General features: G+C 44.5%; 1 protein-coding gene across 1 annotated transcript in view; it reads left to right on the top strand.

The window, feature by feature from the left end:
• COL6A6 (collagen type VI alpha 6 chain) overlaps nt 1-15,308 on the top strand; it is a 633,605-nt gene that overhangs the window by 341,746 nt on the left and 276,551 nt on the right. Inside the window, exon 6 of the mRNA XM_078663886.1 lies at nt 9,766-10,332. Coding sequence (XP_078520012.1) covers nt 9,766-10,332 — 567 coding nt within the window. The remainder of the gene's footprint in view (nt 1-9,765; nt 10,333-15,308) is intronic.

Here is a 15,308-nt window from a genome sequence, read left to right as displayed (position 1 = left end):
TTTGGTTTGCCCAGTTCCCATCATGCACTGGGACAGGAACAGACTAATTTGCATATAGCCAAGTTCTGAGCTGGGATGGTGCAGTGAGCTAAAAAACGGTGATGGATCAAGCCCTGATCTTTGGACTGGGTAAGAGTGGTCTGCTTAATTCAGGCACTCTGTTCATCACCACCCCCTTTTCTGAATCATTTTGTCCACCATAAGCGTGGAAGGGTATACTCAGATGTGAGTCCCTTGCTCATTGCACCCTCAGGATTCAAGCAAGCCGGGCCGGCGACGCCTGAAATGGCAGAAACCGGTCCCCGGAAGCTTGTTTCCTTCCCAGTATAAGAATTGGCTTGGTAGTTTGGTTTGCCCTGTTCCCATCATGCACTGGGACAGGAACAGACTAATTTGCATATAGCCAAGTTCTGAGCTGGAATGGTGCAGTGAGCTAAAAAACGGTGATGGATCAAGCCCTGATCTTTGGACTGGGTAAGAGTGGTCTGCTTAATTCAGGCACTCTGTTCATCACCACCCCCTTTTCTGAATCATTTTGTCCACCATAAGCGTGGAAGGGTATACTCAGATGTGAGTCCCTTGCTCATTGCACCATCAGGATTCAAGCAAGCCGGGCCGACGACGCCTGAAATGGAAGAAACCGGTCCCCGGAAGCTTGTTTCCTTCCCAGTATAAGAATTGGCTTGGTAGTTTGGTTTGCCCTGTTCCCATCATGCACTGGGACAGGAACAGACTAATTTGCATATAGCCAAGTTCTGAGCTGGGATGGTGCAGTGAGCTAAAAAACGGTGATGGATCAAGCCCTGATCTTTGGACTGGGTAAGAGTGGTCTGCTTAATTCAGGCACTCTGTTCATCACCACCCCCTTTTCTGAATCATTTTGTCCACCATAAGCGTGGAAGGGTATACGCAGATGTGAGTCCCTTGCTCATTTCACCATCAGGATTCAAGCAAGCCGGGCCGACGACGCCTGAAATGGCGGAAACCGGTCCCCGGAAGCTTGTTTCCTTCCCAGTATAAGAATTGGCTTGGTAGTTTGGTTTGCCCTGTTCCCATCATGCACTGGGACAGGAACAGACTAATTTGCATATAGCCAAGTTCTGAGCTGGGATGGTGCAGTGAGCTAAAAAACGGTGATGGATCAAGCCCTGATCTTTGGACTGGGTAAGAGTGGTCTGCTTAATTCAGGCACTCTGTTCATCACCACCCCCTTTTCTGAATCATTTTGTCCACCATAAGCGTGGAAGGGTATACTCAGATGTGAGTCCCTTGCTCATTGCACCATCAGGATTCAAGCAAGCCGGGCCGACGACGCCTGAAATGGCAGAAACCGGTCCCCGGAAGCTTGTTTCCTTCCCAGTATAAGAATTGGCTTGGTAGTTTGGTTTGCCCTGTTCCCATCATGCACTGGGACAGGAACAGACTAATTTGCATATAGCCAAGTTCTGAGCTGGGATGGTGCAGTGAGCTAAAAAACGGTGATGGATCAAGCCCTGATCTTTGGACTGGGTAAGAGTGGTCTGCTTAATTCAGGCACTCTGTTCATCACCACCCCCTTTTCTGAATCATTTTGTCCACCATAAGCGTGGAAGGGTATACTCAGATGTGAGTCCCTTGCTCATTGCACCATCAGGATTCAAGCAAGCCGGGCCGACGACGCCTGAAATGGCAGAAACCGGTCCCCGGAAGCTTGTTTCCTTCCCAGTATAAGAATTGGCTTGGTAGTTTGGTTTGCCCTGTTCCCATCATGCACTGGGACAGGAACAGACTAATTTGCATATAGCCAAGTTCTGAGCTGGGATGGTGCAGTGAGCTAAAAAACGGTGATGGATCAAGCACTGATCTTTGGACTGGGTAAGAGTGGTCTGCTTAATTCAGGCACTCTGTTCATCACCACCCCCTTTTCTGAATCATTTTGTCCACCATAAGCGTGGAAGGGTATACTCAGATGTGAGTCCCTTGCTCATTGCACCATCAGGATTCAAGCAAGCCGGGCCGACGACGCCTGAAATGGCAGAAACCGGTCCCCGGAAGCTTGTTTCCTTCCCAGTATAAGAATTGGCTTGGTAGTTTGGTTTGCCCTGTTCCCATCATGCACTGGGACAGGAACTGACTAATTTGCATATAGCCAAGTTTTGAGCTGGGATGGTGCAGTGAGCTAAAAACCGGTGATGGATCAAGCCCTGATCTTTGGACTGGGTAAGAGTGGTCTGCTTAATTCAGGCACTCTGTTCATCACCACCCCCTTTTCTGAATCATTTTGTCCACCATAAGCGTGGAAGGGTATACTCAGATGTGAGTCCCTTGCTCATTGCACCATCAGGATTCAAGCAAGCCGGGCCGACGACGCCTGAAATGGCAGAAACCGGTCCCCGGAAGCTTGTTTCCTTCCCAGTATAAGAATTGGCTTGGTAGTTTGGTTTGCCCTGTTCCCATCATGCACTGGGACAGGAACAGACTAATTTGCATATAGCCAAGTTCTGAGCTGGGATGGTGCAGTGAGCTAAAAAACGGTGATGGATCAAGCCCTGATCTTTGGACTGGGTAAGAGTGGTCTGCTTAATTCAGGCACTCTGTTCATCACCACCCCCTTTTCTGAATCATTTTGTCCACCATAAGCGTGGAAGGGTATACTCAGATGTGAGTCCCTTGCTCATTGCACCATCAGGATTCAAGGAAGCCGGGCCGACGACGCCTGAAATGGCAGAAACCGGTCCCCGGAAGCTTGTTTCCTTCCCAGTATAAGAATTGGCTTGGTAGTTTGGTTTGCCCAGTTCCCATCATGCACTGGGACAGGAACAGACTAATTTGCATATAGCCAAGTTCTGAGCTGGGATGGTGCAGTGAGCTAAAAAACGGTGATGGATCAAGCCCTGATCTTTGGACTGGGTAAGAGTGGTCTGCTTAATTCAGGCACTCTGTTCATCACCACCCCCTTTTCTGAATCATTTTGTCAACCATAAGCGTGGAAGGGTATACTCAGATGTGAGTCCCTTGCTCATTGCACCCTCAGGATTCAAGCAAGCCGGGCCGACGACGCCTGAAATGGCAGAAACCGGTCCCCGGAAGCTTGTTTCCTTCCCAGTATAAGAATTGGCTTGGTAGTTTGGTTTGCCCTGTTCCCATCATGCACTGGGACAGGAACAGACTAATTTGCATATAGCCAAGTTCTGAGCTGGGATGGTGCAGTGAGCTAAAAAACGGTGATGGATCAAGCCCTGATCTTTGGACTGGGTAAGAGTGGTCTGCTTAATTCAGGCACTCTGTTCATCACCACCCCCTTTTCTGAATCATTTTGTCCACCATAAGCGTGGAAGGGTATACTCAGATGTGAGTCCCTTGCTCATTGCACCATCAGGATTCAAGCAAGCCGGGCCGACGACGCCTGAAATGGCAGAAACCGGTCCCCGGAAGCTTGTTTCCTTCCCAGTATAAGAATTGGCTTGGTAGTTTGGTTTGCCCTGTTCCCATCATGCACTGGGACAGGAACAGACTAATTTGCATATAGCCAAGTTCTGAGCTGGGATGGTGCAGTGAGCTAAAAAACGGTGATGGATCAAGCCCTGATCTTTGGACTGGGTAAGAGTGGTCTGCTTAATTCAGGCACTCTGTTCATCACCACCCCCTTTTCTGAATCATTTTGTCCACCATAAGCATGGAAGGGTATACTCAGATGTGAGTCCCTTGCTCATTGCACCATCAGGATTCAAACAAGCCGGGCCGACGACGCCTGAAATGGCGGAAACCGGTCACCGGAAGCTGGTTTCCTTCCCAGTATAAGAATTGGCTTGGTAGTTTGGTTTGCCCTGTTCCCATCATGCACTGGGACAGGAACAGACTAATTTGCATATAGCCAAGTTCTGAGCTGGGATGGTGCAGTGAGCTAAAAAACGGTGATGGATCAAGCCCTGATCTTTGGACTGGGTAAGAGTGGTCTGCTTAATTCAGGCACTCTGTTCATCACCTCCCCCTTTTCTGAATCATTTTGTCCACCATAAGCGTGGAAGGGTATACTCAGATGTGAGTCCCTTGCTCATTGCACCATCAGGATTCAAGCAAGCCGGGCCGACGACGCCTGAAATGGCAGAAACCGGTCCCCGGAAGCTTGTTTCCTTCCCAGTATAAGAATTGGCTTGGTAGTTTGGTTTGCCCTGTTCCCATCATGCACTGGGACAGGAACAGACTAATTTGCATATAGCCAAGTTCTGAGCTGGGATGGTGCAGTGAGCTAAAAAACGGTGATGGATCAAGCCCTGATCTTTGGACTGGGTAAGAGTGGTCTGCTTAATTCAGGCACTCTGTTCATCACCACCCCCTTTTCTGAATCATTTTGTCCACCATAAGCGTGGAAGGGTATACTCAGATGTGAGTCCCTTGCTCATTGCACCATCAGGATTCAAGCAAGCCGGGCCGACGACGCCTGAAATGGCAGAAACCGGTCCCCGGAAGCTTGTTTCCTTCCCAGTATAAGAATTGGCTTGGTAGTTTGGTTTGCCCTGTTCCCATCATGCACTGGGACAGGAACAGACTAATTTGCATATAGCCAAGTTCTAAGCTGGGATGGTGCAGTGAGCTAAAAAACGGTGATGGATCAAGCACTGATCTTTGGACTGGGTAAGAGTGGTCTGCTTAATTCAGGCACTCTGTTCATCACCACCCCCTTTTCTGAATCATTTTGTCCACCATAAGCGTGGAAGGGTATACTCAGATGTGAGTCCCTTGCTCATTGCACCATCAGGATTCAAGGAAGCCGGGCCGACGACGCCTGAAATGGCAGAAACCGGTCCCTGGAAGCTTGTTTCCTTCCCAGTATAAGAATTGGCTTGGTAGTTTGGTTTGCCCTGTTCCCATCATGCACTGGGACAGGAACAGACTAATTTGCATATAGCCAAGTTCTGAGCTGGGATGGTGCAGTGAGCTAAAAAACGGTGATGGATCAAGCCCTGATCTTTGGACTGGGTAAGAGTGGTCTGCTTAATTCAGGCACTCTGTTCATCACCACCCCCTTTTCTGAATCCTTAATAACTATGGACATGACCTTGTTGGTTAATACTTTTTATTCTACTCAAAGGAAGCTACAAAATTGTTATTTAACAAGTTCAACATACAGAGACCATGATTGCATCCGGATTAAAATGATTTCTTGAAAGGCAACAAACGCATGAACGAGCTTAGCTCGTGCACAGCAAAATAAACATGCCCTTCTTTCTAAAATGCGGCAAGCATTCTGTTAAGGTAGTCTATTGTGACCTAGCCATGAAAGCCTATGATAAGCTATTATTTTATTCATACATCTACACCTAAATGCTGTTATGTTCCAATGCACGCACCTTTGTCCCATAGTACAAGTGGGTGTGGTCTGTGTAGCATAGGTTTTGTACTGAAGGTATACTTTTAAAGGCCTTTTACTGTATAGCCCCTAGGCCCAAGAAATACTTTTTGAATTACATTGGTCCTTTTATTGAATCCAGTATCGATTCAGCTGATTTCTCAGTGTTGGAGGATTTCAACTATCATTTAGAAAAACTAGAGGAACGTGACACAGCATTGCTAGTCGATTCTATGGCCAGTTTTCCCAGAGACAGATAGTCAAGCATTCTACTCATGTTGCAGAACAAAGTTTAGATGGTATATTTACATCAAATCCATTTATGAAGTTCTCACAAGTGCTGCCTATTCTCTGTTAAGACTATAAAGCAATAATGTTCACAGTGAGTACTTCCCAGCAATCAGAGGAACATTGACCCCCTTGCATTACATCTGTCCTTAACCAGTTCAAAGTCCGACCTGATCACAGATGCAAACACTGCAGCTTATAGGTTTTCTTCCTGGATCAAGGTTGCGGTCGGTCCCCTAGCTCCTGAAAGGACTTTTCCCACTAAGTGGAAAAATCCCTCAGAATCTTGGTTCACTGATAAACTGAGAGCTCAGAAACATATCTACAGAAGGAAAGAGATGCAGTGGAGAGAAAATGATGACTCATCAGAAAAAACAAAATATGCACAATCACTTTCGGATTGTAAGATATTAATAATGGAAGAGAAAAGCAAGTAATTGTCGGCAAGAATTCTGCAGGCGAAGAATTCTAGCAAAGAACTCTTCATGACAGTAAAAAGCCTAGCCGAACTACCAGAGCCCCCGACATCGATAGCAGTGCTGAATTGTGTAATTCCCTAGCACGGTTTTTCAAGGACGAAGTGGAGGCAGTTTATAAGTCCTTCAGGGACAGTAATCTGACACCAAATGGAAATCATCCAGTAGTCACAACATCCTCCCCATCCAATTTGTTTGTTTCCCTTTCTTCACCCATCACAGAACATATCACTCTGGGGCTCCATCTGATCCTTGCCCCCAAAAAATATTGCACCTCGTTCCTGAAATTATCAGTGAACCACTGGGGGCGGTATTTAAAGAGATCATCAGCTCAGGTATTTTCCCTGATGTTTGGAAAATAGTCTTGATTCTGCCTCTCTTGAAAAACCCCAATTTAGATCCAGCTGACCCCAGTAGCTATAGACCAATCTCTAGACTACCCTACCTGGAAAAGGTGTTGGAAAAAGTGTTACATATACAACTTTTGCCGTTCATCTCTTCCAAGGAACTTTTAGATCCGTCTCAATACAGATTCTGGAAGGGGCATAGCATCAAGAAGACATTAGTCATGGCTGTCAAAGAGCTAAGATATATTTTGGATGCCGGAAGTAAGGCAGCCCTGATTATGTTGAATCTATCGGCAGCATTCGATACTGTGACTCATGAAATACTGGCCAACATGTTCTCAGATCTAGGGATAAGAGGCACTGCCCTTAAACTGGTTAAATCATTCTTATCTAATAGAGTTCAATCAGTAGAGATGGGAGCTTTTACATCTGACCAATTCAGACTTCCATGTTGGGTCCCACAGGGCTTGTCTCGAAGCCCCACTTTGTTTCATCTTTATCTTATCCCTCTGGCTAAAGTTATTAAGGAGTTTGGCGTCTCAGTCGTATATTATGGCGATGATACTCAGTTAGTAGTACCAGTCTCTAGCAATATGGATGAAACTGCTGATCGATTCAGTAGGTGTATGTCCCAGGTAAATCAGTGGATGAGCTCCAACTGTTAAAAACTTAACGGAGGATAAACAGAGGTTCTCATGCTGGGTACGTATACCTCCTTTTGGCTCCTAGATGGTGGCCATCTAGTCTGGGAGACATTCCAGTCCCAGTGAAGAAGGTAAAAAACCTAGGGGCATATTATCAAGGGGGTTTATCTCCGCTTTTTTGGCTTGAAAAGCCAAGAAAGCGGAGATAAAATGATCTCCCTATTACCTAGCTGTCGCTAACACCAGTTAGCGACAGCTAGTAGGAGATAGCGACCATCTTGGGCCCCGCTTTGCATGTCAGTGAAATTTATCACTAATGACATGGGAAAGTGGGCGTGCCAAGATGTTAGCGACTGGAAACAGTCGCTAACATCGCTATCTCCTATTACCAATTTTTGGAGATATTCGCGCCAAGCGCGATTATCTCCAAAAGCTAACACCTGCCCCTGAGCAGTTCTTAGCCATGTTATCCAATGGTAGGTGGATAACATGGCTAAGAGCATTAGCTCGGTAATGCATGAATATCGCTGACTTTTCAGCGATATTCATGCATTTCGGCCGATTTTTATCACTTAGGAGATAAACCTTGATAATAGCAAGGTTCCTAAGCGATAAAAATCGCCGCAGCTCGGCGATAAAAATATTGCCGCTAAGCCAACATAGCGATAATTATTGCTAGTTGTTGGTAATATGCCCCCTAGGGTTTATCATTGATGATAATCTAATCTTTAAAAATCAGATTAGTACTCTTACCTCTACAATTTCTTTCATTTTAAAGATAATTAGAAAAATTCGTCCTATCATACCTACAGACACCTTAAAAACAGTTGTGACAGCAATAGCTTTTGCCCAGACTGGATTATGGAAAGGCTCTGTACATGAGTATTCAAACACAGTACTTATAAAACAAAAGTTAAAGCGACTCCAAAATGCGGCACACAGATTGCTGCTGGATATCCTCAGAGCTCAGCCTGTCTCCCACGGTTTGAGAACATTGCACTGCCTCCCAGTCGGAAAAAGGATCACATTTAAATCTCAATGCTCAGAATATAAGGCACTGCACAGTGCTGGCCCTCAATATATGAAAAGTCATTTAACTTGGTATGCGCCCTCTAGAAAACTAAGGCCCTCACTCAGTAAACTTCTACAGACCCCCAGATTTAATAAAGCTTGTTGGGGTGGAAGTAGTTTCATTTTGGGGATGGTTAAGACATGGAACTCGCTTCCGGCTGGCATAAAGAACAGTCCCACGCTTTTATCTTTCGGAAAATCGTTAAAATACTGGCTCTTCCCCAACTAAAAATGCCTCACTATTTTCCTCACCGACAACCTTCTGATGCTCCCTGGCATTAGGGTCTAGACGCTCTCGGGCATTCGTGCGCTACACAAATGTTCAATACAAATCAAAATCAAATCAAATCATCGAAACCTGTGGGTGTGGCATTGGAACACCCATGTACAACCCATGGTAGGGCTTCTTGATGCAAAGTATTGCAGAGTACCATATATCGCTACTTTCCTTTACATTTTTGCAACTTCACTACGCAGAACATAATTTCCCTTGGAAAGTAAATCTCACCACAACACTCTGCACCAGGTTTGCCTCACTTTTGTGAGGCAACCCTGGTTCAAATTGTTAGTAAAGTAAACTGGGCCAGAGTTCCGTATATCCTTTTCCACCGTTGGGTTGCATATCCAGGCCTCCTCATTCTGTAAACACCACAGTGAATGTAAGAACTGGAGAACCAGGGAGTCTGAAACAAAGCAACATAAACAATTCAGAAACACTCACTGATGGTTGTTAAAGATGCTTGAATGGAATCCTGCTTCTAATGGAGGAGCCCTGTAGACTGTGATGTAGGACTGTCAGCTTGGAGAAATTGGGGCTGATAAATAGTGTCATTTCAATGTACACGCTTAAACTACAGTGCAGATATGTCTGTTCCCATCCTTTTATTCTCTGACTGATGATGACATTTTTTTTTAATAAAATTAAAAAAGGAAAACGGCAGGTAGGGATTGGCTAAAAGCATAGGGAGCAAAATAAGATATGAGAAAAGTTAGAAGGATAAGGGCACTTTTTGGGATATACCCTGGCCATTTTTGGTAACAAAATCAACATTAGCAACAGCAGTATTTTTACATTCAATCTGTTGACCTGGACCCACCTGGCCATTATTAGAAATGTAACATACATTTTTAGGTTGTATGTTTTGTCCTGCAACAATTTAAATCTGACACTGGTGGTGACGCATTTAGCACCCAGACTAAACCACGAAGGCTTAAAAGAGTGATATTTGGACTACATAAGAGATGTAAATGAGTGGGCATTGAGTGCTTTAAAAGTGTCTCTAATTGGTACAAAATAGAGGCACTGACAAATAATCTTTAATTACATGAGTGATCCTTCTATCAATGTATACGCATTGAGGGTGTTGGAATATGCAATGACCCTTGGCGTGTGCCTTTGAAAATGCATGTATCAGTAGATTATACTTTGGTTTCTCTTCATACCAAAATAATCTTTCACCTGATTCAGTAGATTATCGACCACATATGTGCTCTTCCAATGTTCTTTCATTTTCTTCTGTTTGACTCCTAAACTCTTTGTTGAGTGAGTGTTATTCTCCATAAGCAGGTCATGCACGAATATAATTTTCTCACTTGCTCTTTCCATCTAGCTTGCATTGACACCGAACAGGCAGATATCTACTTTCTTATCGATGGCTCCGGCAGCATCACAGGTGTGGATTTCCAAGAAATGAAGACGTTCCTGGTAGAGGTAGTGGACATGTTTAGTATTGGGCCAAGCACGGTTCGGGTGGCCGCTGTGCAATATTCGGAAACCAATTACATCAATCTGGAAATCAAAATCGATGCTTATTCCCATAAGAAGGATTTGAAAATGGCCCTTCAGAACATCAGGCAGCTAGGCGGGGGCACCAAGACTGGAGAAGCCCTAAATTACATGCTTCCGCTGATAAAAGCGGGCTCCAACTCACGCCGGGGCAAAGTTCCCCGCTACCTGATTGTACTCACCGATGGGGAGTCACAGGACAGTGTGAAGAAGCCTGCCGAGATGCTTAGAGCTGAGAAGGTCTCAGTGTATGCCATTGGAGTGAAAGAAGCCAACAAGACACAACTTCACGAGATTGCAGGGAAAGACGAAAGGGTTCATTTTGTGGAGAACTTTGACTCTTTGAAAGACATCAAAAATCAAATTGTCCAGCAGATCTGCTCAAAAGAAGGTGAGAAACTTCAGCATTTACTCTATCTGTTCACAAGAGAAGATGTGTTTAAGTTAAATGGAAAATGTTAAAATAAGAGCCTTCAACATCACTTCACCATATTAGCAAGAAGCACACATAATAGAACTGACCTTCCAGACCTGAGAGGCTGATTTTATTAAGAGCACACGATAAAATGGAGCTTAATTTTTTAGATTATCGATTTATGTTTGCTTTTCTTGGTCCATTTTTGTCCAGATTAGACTATTTAGAAAATACAAGCTGTATATAGAAGTCAGCTATCGATGCTTATTAGAGTGATGCTATTTTGATGGTAAGATAAACAATTGGTAATACATTGGGGAATGTTGGATTAGATGTTGCACCCTAAAAAGAACGAATCAACAGATCAGCATGCTTTTCAGGGTACTTTGTTACATGCAAAGTCCAAGGATGTGGGAGGTAATGTGACAATGGACACATGTATGACATCACAGACATTTTAAATGGTCAATGAATGTTTATTTATGTATGAAAGCTGTCATCACCAACTAACAAACATGGCTTCTAGAGGAAGGACAAAAAAAACCTTCATATAGTATGACAGCTGCACCGCACGCATGATTGGACCAGTCAACATCAATCAAACAACACCTAACAGACAGTTAGTGCATTACTACATCCTACTTATTCAAATTGTCTTGTGGTCGTTTGTGCTGTGGTGTGTTGAATTCTGTAAGATGTGGTATAATATGGTGTGGTTTGCTATGGAATTATACATTGTGTTATACTTTAGAATATTATATTATGCATGTAATATGATATGCTATGCTAAATATTTATTTATTTATGCAAGGGTTTTAAAAAATGCTACACTTCTCCAAGGCCTGTTCGGAGCACCGAAACAGAAAGGAACACAAACAAAAATACATGACAGTTCAATCAGCAAGGGAATTACAGTCCGGTCGCATGCGTGATGTGTAGATCTAAATTCAATTCAATTCAATTCAAAACAGCTTTATTCGGAGTAAAATATACATCCATAAAAGCATTCTAAAACAAAAAAAATTAAATTCATTCGAAATACAATATATACATTTTTAGGAATTCAGACATTTTCCTTTACTACATTTCTTAAGACCTTATTAAATGCAAATGTTCTAACATTCTTCTGTCGCTTCCAACGCAAGGTATGGTTGGAAAATAGCTTAAGAAATTTCCTGACCTGAAGGTAACAAACTTCCATGCAGTGATGAGGGCTAAAGCTGTACCAAAGTTTCCGACCCTGAAGCCCCAAGGATTTTCTACTGTACTTTAGCCACTTAAAAGAACTAGGACGGTTGCAGGTTCCAGGCTGGGGTGCAGTGGTGAGTGAGGTTCTGAAGGTGAGTAACTAAGATCTTTGCCACAAATGTTTTATGGAACTTGACCCTGAATTCATCCGGAAGCAAGTGAATAGCTTTCAGGGCAGGCTTTATATGATCCATTTTCCATTACTGCAGAGATATTCTGGTTGCCAGAAACCAATACTCCTTGAAGTCTAATAATGAGTATTTCCTGAGAGATGAGAAGAGTAGGCTGTGCTGTAAAAGTCCAAGCAGGCCATGACTAGGGCATCCATGAGAGTTCTTCAGTTTGCAGGGACTGGACAATTTTCCGAAGGAGGGATAGATAGTCAGTGGCAGCCGGTTATCGCTGAGAGCTGTGGAGAGTAATTTGCATCTAATTTTATTGAGCAACCAAATCAGGCAAGGATGAGTTTTTCTAGGGCTAACAGGGGGCATACTTTAAAGCATAATCTTCTTATACATTTGCTAAAAAGCCATTGGCTCAGAGAAGGCACGCTTGAAATATACGAGTACATTCATGGTGTGCCAAGGAAGCCTCACCGACCTCCAGAGTTGCCCCCATTTGTATCAAATTTGCAAAGGGTGCCCCCCCTGTTGCATCAAGTCAAATCTACAGTATGACAGGGCCAGTAGTTTGTCATAGTGCTCCTCCCCAAATGCCTTGGGTGACTCCTTAGGAGTTACTAAAAATATGCCAGTGCAAGAATTTTGCTATGGATGCCCCCATACTCCATAAGTGCCCTACTGGGTCAAACATTAACTCTGATGTGCTAGGCCCAGCATTTTGTCATGGGTGCCCTCCACAATATATCAGGAATCACCCTCAGTATGTCAAGACCAATATAGTTGCCCACCACTAACCACACTCCTTTGGTGCACTCTCCTATGCCAAAATATAGCTGCAAAATGCCAGCACCATCATTTTGCCATGGGTGCCCTATATGCCAAGAAATACCTCCAATATACCAGGGCGTAACTTTTTCCATGAGTGACAACCTGGTATCCCCTTTATGACAAGGATTATATCCTGGATGCGAGCACACTTGTAAACATAACACACACACACTCCCATTCCCTCTCACATTCTCACACTAGCACACACACTATCACACACACTTAAACACAAACAAATGCTAGTACACACATTCTCTCAAACACACTAATACACTTACTCCTGCACACACTCCCTCTCATACATTCTCACTCCCTCTCATGTCCGCTCGCACTCATTCTCACTCTCCCATACCTCTCACTCCCCACTCCCACCCACACCCCATGCACACCCACTCTTCAGACAGGGCAGGTAGAGCGCCATACCTATGAGAAGGTGGGAGAAGAGGGCTTGGGATCCCTCGCCTTCTGCTATGAGTGGATTCTAAGTGGTCACAGCGATTCATTGATGAGTGCCATGACATTCCCATTTCAGCAGCTATGCCTTACTGCCTGAAGCATTAACACTATTCCGCTAAATTCTATGGACTGCACCTGTGTGAGGAGACATAGGTGAGTTATGACGTCACACATGCACAGTCCAGGCATCCCCCTGCAGACCACCTTGTTTTTGCATGGCACTCTGCAGATGGATCATGGGTCGGAATCAGAATAAGCTTTATTCGATCTAATTAAATAGACAATAAAAGTGCAATAAGAAAAGAAACAAACACATAAAAGTACAATTAACCCTTTGGATGCGCGTGAAATTTTCCCGGGAACATTTCACGCGTGCGCTCCCGGCTGTCCAACGCACACGCCACCTGTTGCGTTGGACGGCCAGGAGCCGTCTGACGCATCCAAAGGGTTAATATCCAGATATATTTAGAACAATTCATCATATAGCGATACAAGTAAAATCACTGTTAAGCTTTGACATGATTAAATCAAGACTTCAGAGTTAAAAGCAAGACGTTTTCAGGTTCAATTTACAAGTACAAGAAGGAGAACAAAAACCTCAATTAGGGTCTGCTATGTGCTCCTACCAATATGATTGTCACTTCCGAATGTCTACACTTCACTCAGAGGCGTGTCAATATAGCAGCTCTACACAGCTATTAATTCAAGCGAGGATGTGGGCCAGACGTAAATAAGGTGTCAACCAGACAAAAGTTGGGATCGGTCAACTTAGTGGGCGTAGTATGTGGGCCACATCCCCAAACCATGTGACCAGACTCTCAAACATCAACAACAAAAAACACTGCCCTGTGCTAAGAGGTGAGGGTAAGGCATTAGATAGCTGAAATAGTGACATTGCAATAGACAAGAAATTTGGTAAAACGTGGAGAGGACCATCGCTTGTCTAACCTTAAACCTAAGGTAGAAAATGCAGATTCAAAGTCAGAAATCCTCCAAAACAAGAGGCCCTATACGCGGGTACAATAATGAGAACTTGGCAAGGGAAGGAAAGCCTACTATGGAGTCCGGCACAGCCCAACAACCCTGTGTTGTCATTGGTTGTGAGAAGGCCGAGGGGTCTTCCTTGCTAGGTAATAGATTCCTCCTAATCTTTGTTTCTCAGAGATAAGTATACACAGCTACTAATATTTTGTCTGTTACTAAACGTTGGAGGAAATAAAGTGCCTGAGCGCAATGTTGAAGGAAAAAGTGTTCAAAAAGATTTTGATGCTACAAGATCTAGGTACAACATGACAACTGCCAAAAACCATCACATGTGAGGTGCTTTGTGCAAAAATCAGATCGCCGGGGGCAGAGACCAAGTACATGCTCCCAGTTTTTACAGTGGGGGGAAATCGACAAACCAAAATGAGGCTAAACCTTAGAAGGAGGATATTCTGGTGACTCTGGGGATTGAGTAGCAAAAATGGCTGTGGACCATCAGAAGGGGTCAGCGAAACACAGGAAATAACTGCGGGCATAGTTCTGACTTTATCCCATCTTGCTGCCCCGTGCACAGGGTGGGATTGGGATTAAAAATCGTTCCGGGCACGATAAAAAAAAGTGGCCCACAATTGCATATTGCCTTTGCAAAACACTGCTTTGGCGAAGTTTTATAAAAAAAGGGCGGGGGTGGTAAAAAACGCACATATTAGCTTCCACTGGTGAAACACCCCTGAACACAAGTGAGACCACTTTTGCTCCGGCCCCCTGCCCCCGCTCAATAAGCATATGTTATTGGGCCGGCCCCAGTGAGAGAAAGGGAGTGAAACCTCTGCCCTTTGATAAAAAGGGAAGTCATTGAGGCCCATCTGCCTCCAAAAGGCCACTCAGGCACCCACTGGTGGCATCCGAAGAACGCAGAAACTGCCAAATCGCCCCCCAGACTGCCCAAAAAAGCAGCCCACCGCTGGAACTGGACACCGGCCCCTCGGACATTGCCCGAGTGCCCGCGTTACCAATCCGACGCTGCCAGTGCATTGCATAACACATGTCCCTCTATGCCCTTTTGTTGAGGGGAAAAGGAGATGGCAGATTGTCAAACAGATCTGGTCTGGACAAAGCCATATCCTTAACCTCCCTCAACCGAGAGATTTCCAGACTGTGGTCCCATGCAAAAGTTAATGATACCCAACCTTGTGCCGACACTAAATTTGCCACCAAGCAACTGGTAAAAAGGATTATCTGCTTTAAAAAAGAATATTCCAGTGTGAATCGTGACTGAGAGGACAATTACCAGACCTCCCATCGGTCTACCAG

This window comes from Lissotriton helveticus, chromosome 10 (genome assembly GCF_964261635.1).
Source record: "Lissotriton helveticus chromosome 10, aLisHel1.1, whole genome shotgun sequence".
In the NCBI taxonomy this organism is placed as follows: Eukaryota; Metazoa; Chordata; class Amphibia; order Caudata; family Salamandridae; genus Lissotriton; species Lissotriton helveticus.
The sequence above is the reverse complement of the archived record's forward strand: the minus strand, read 5'-3'. Positions and strand labels throughout refer to the sequence as shown.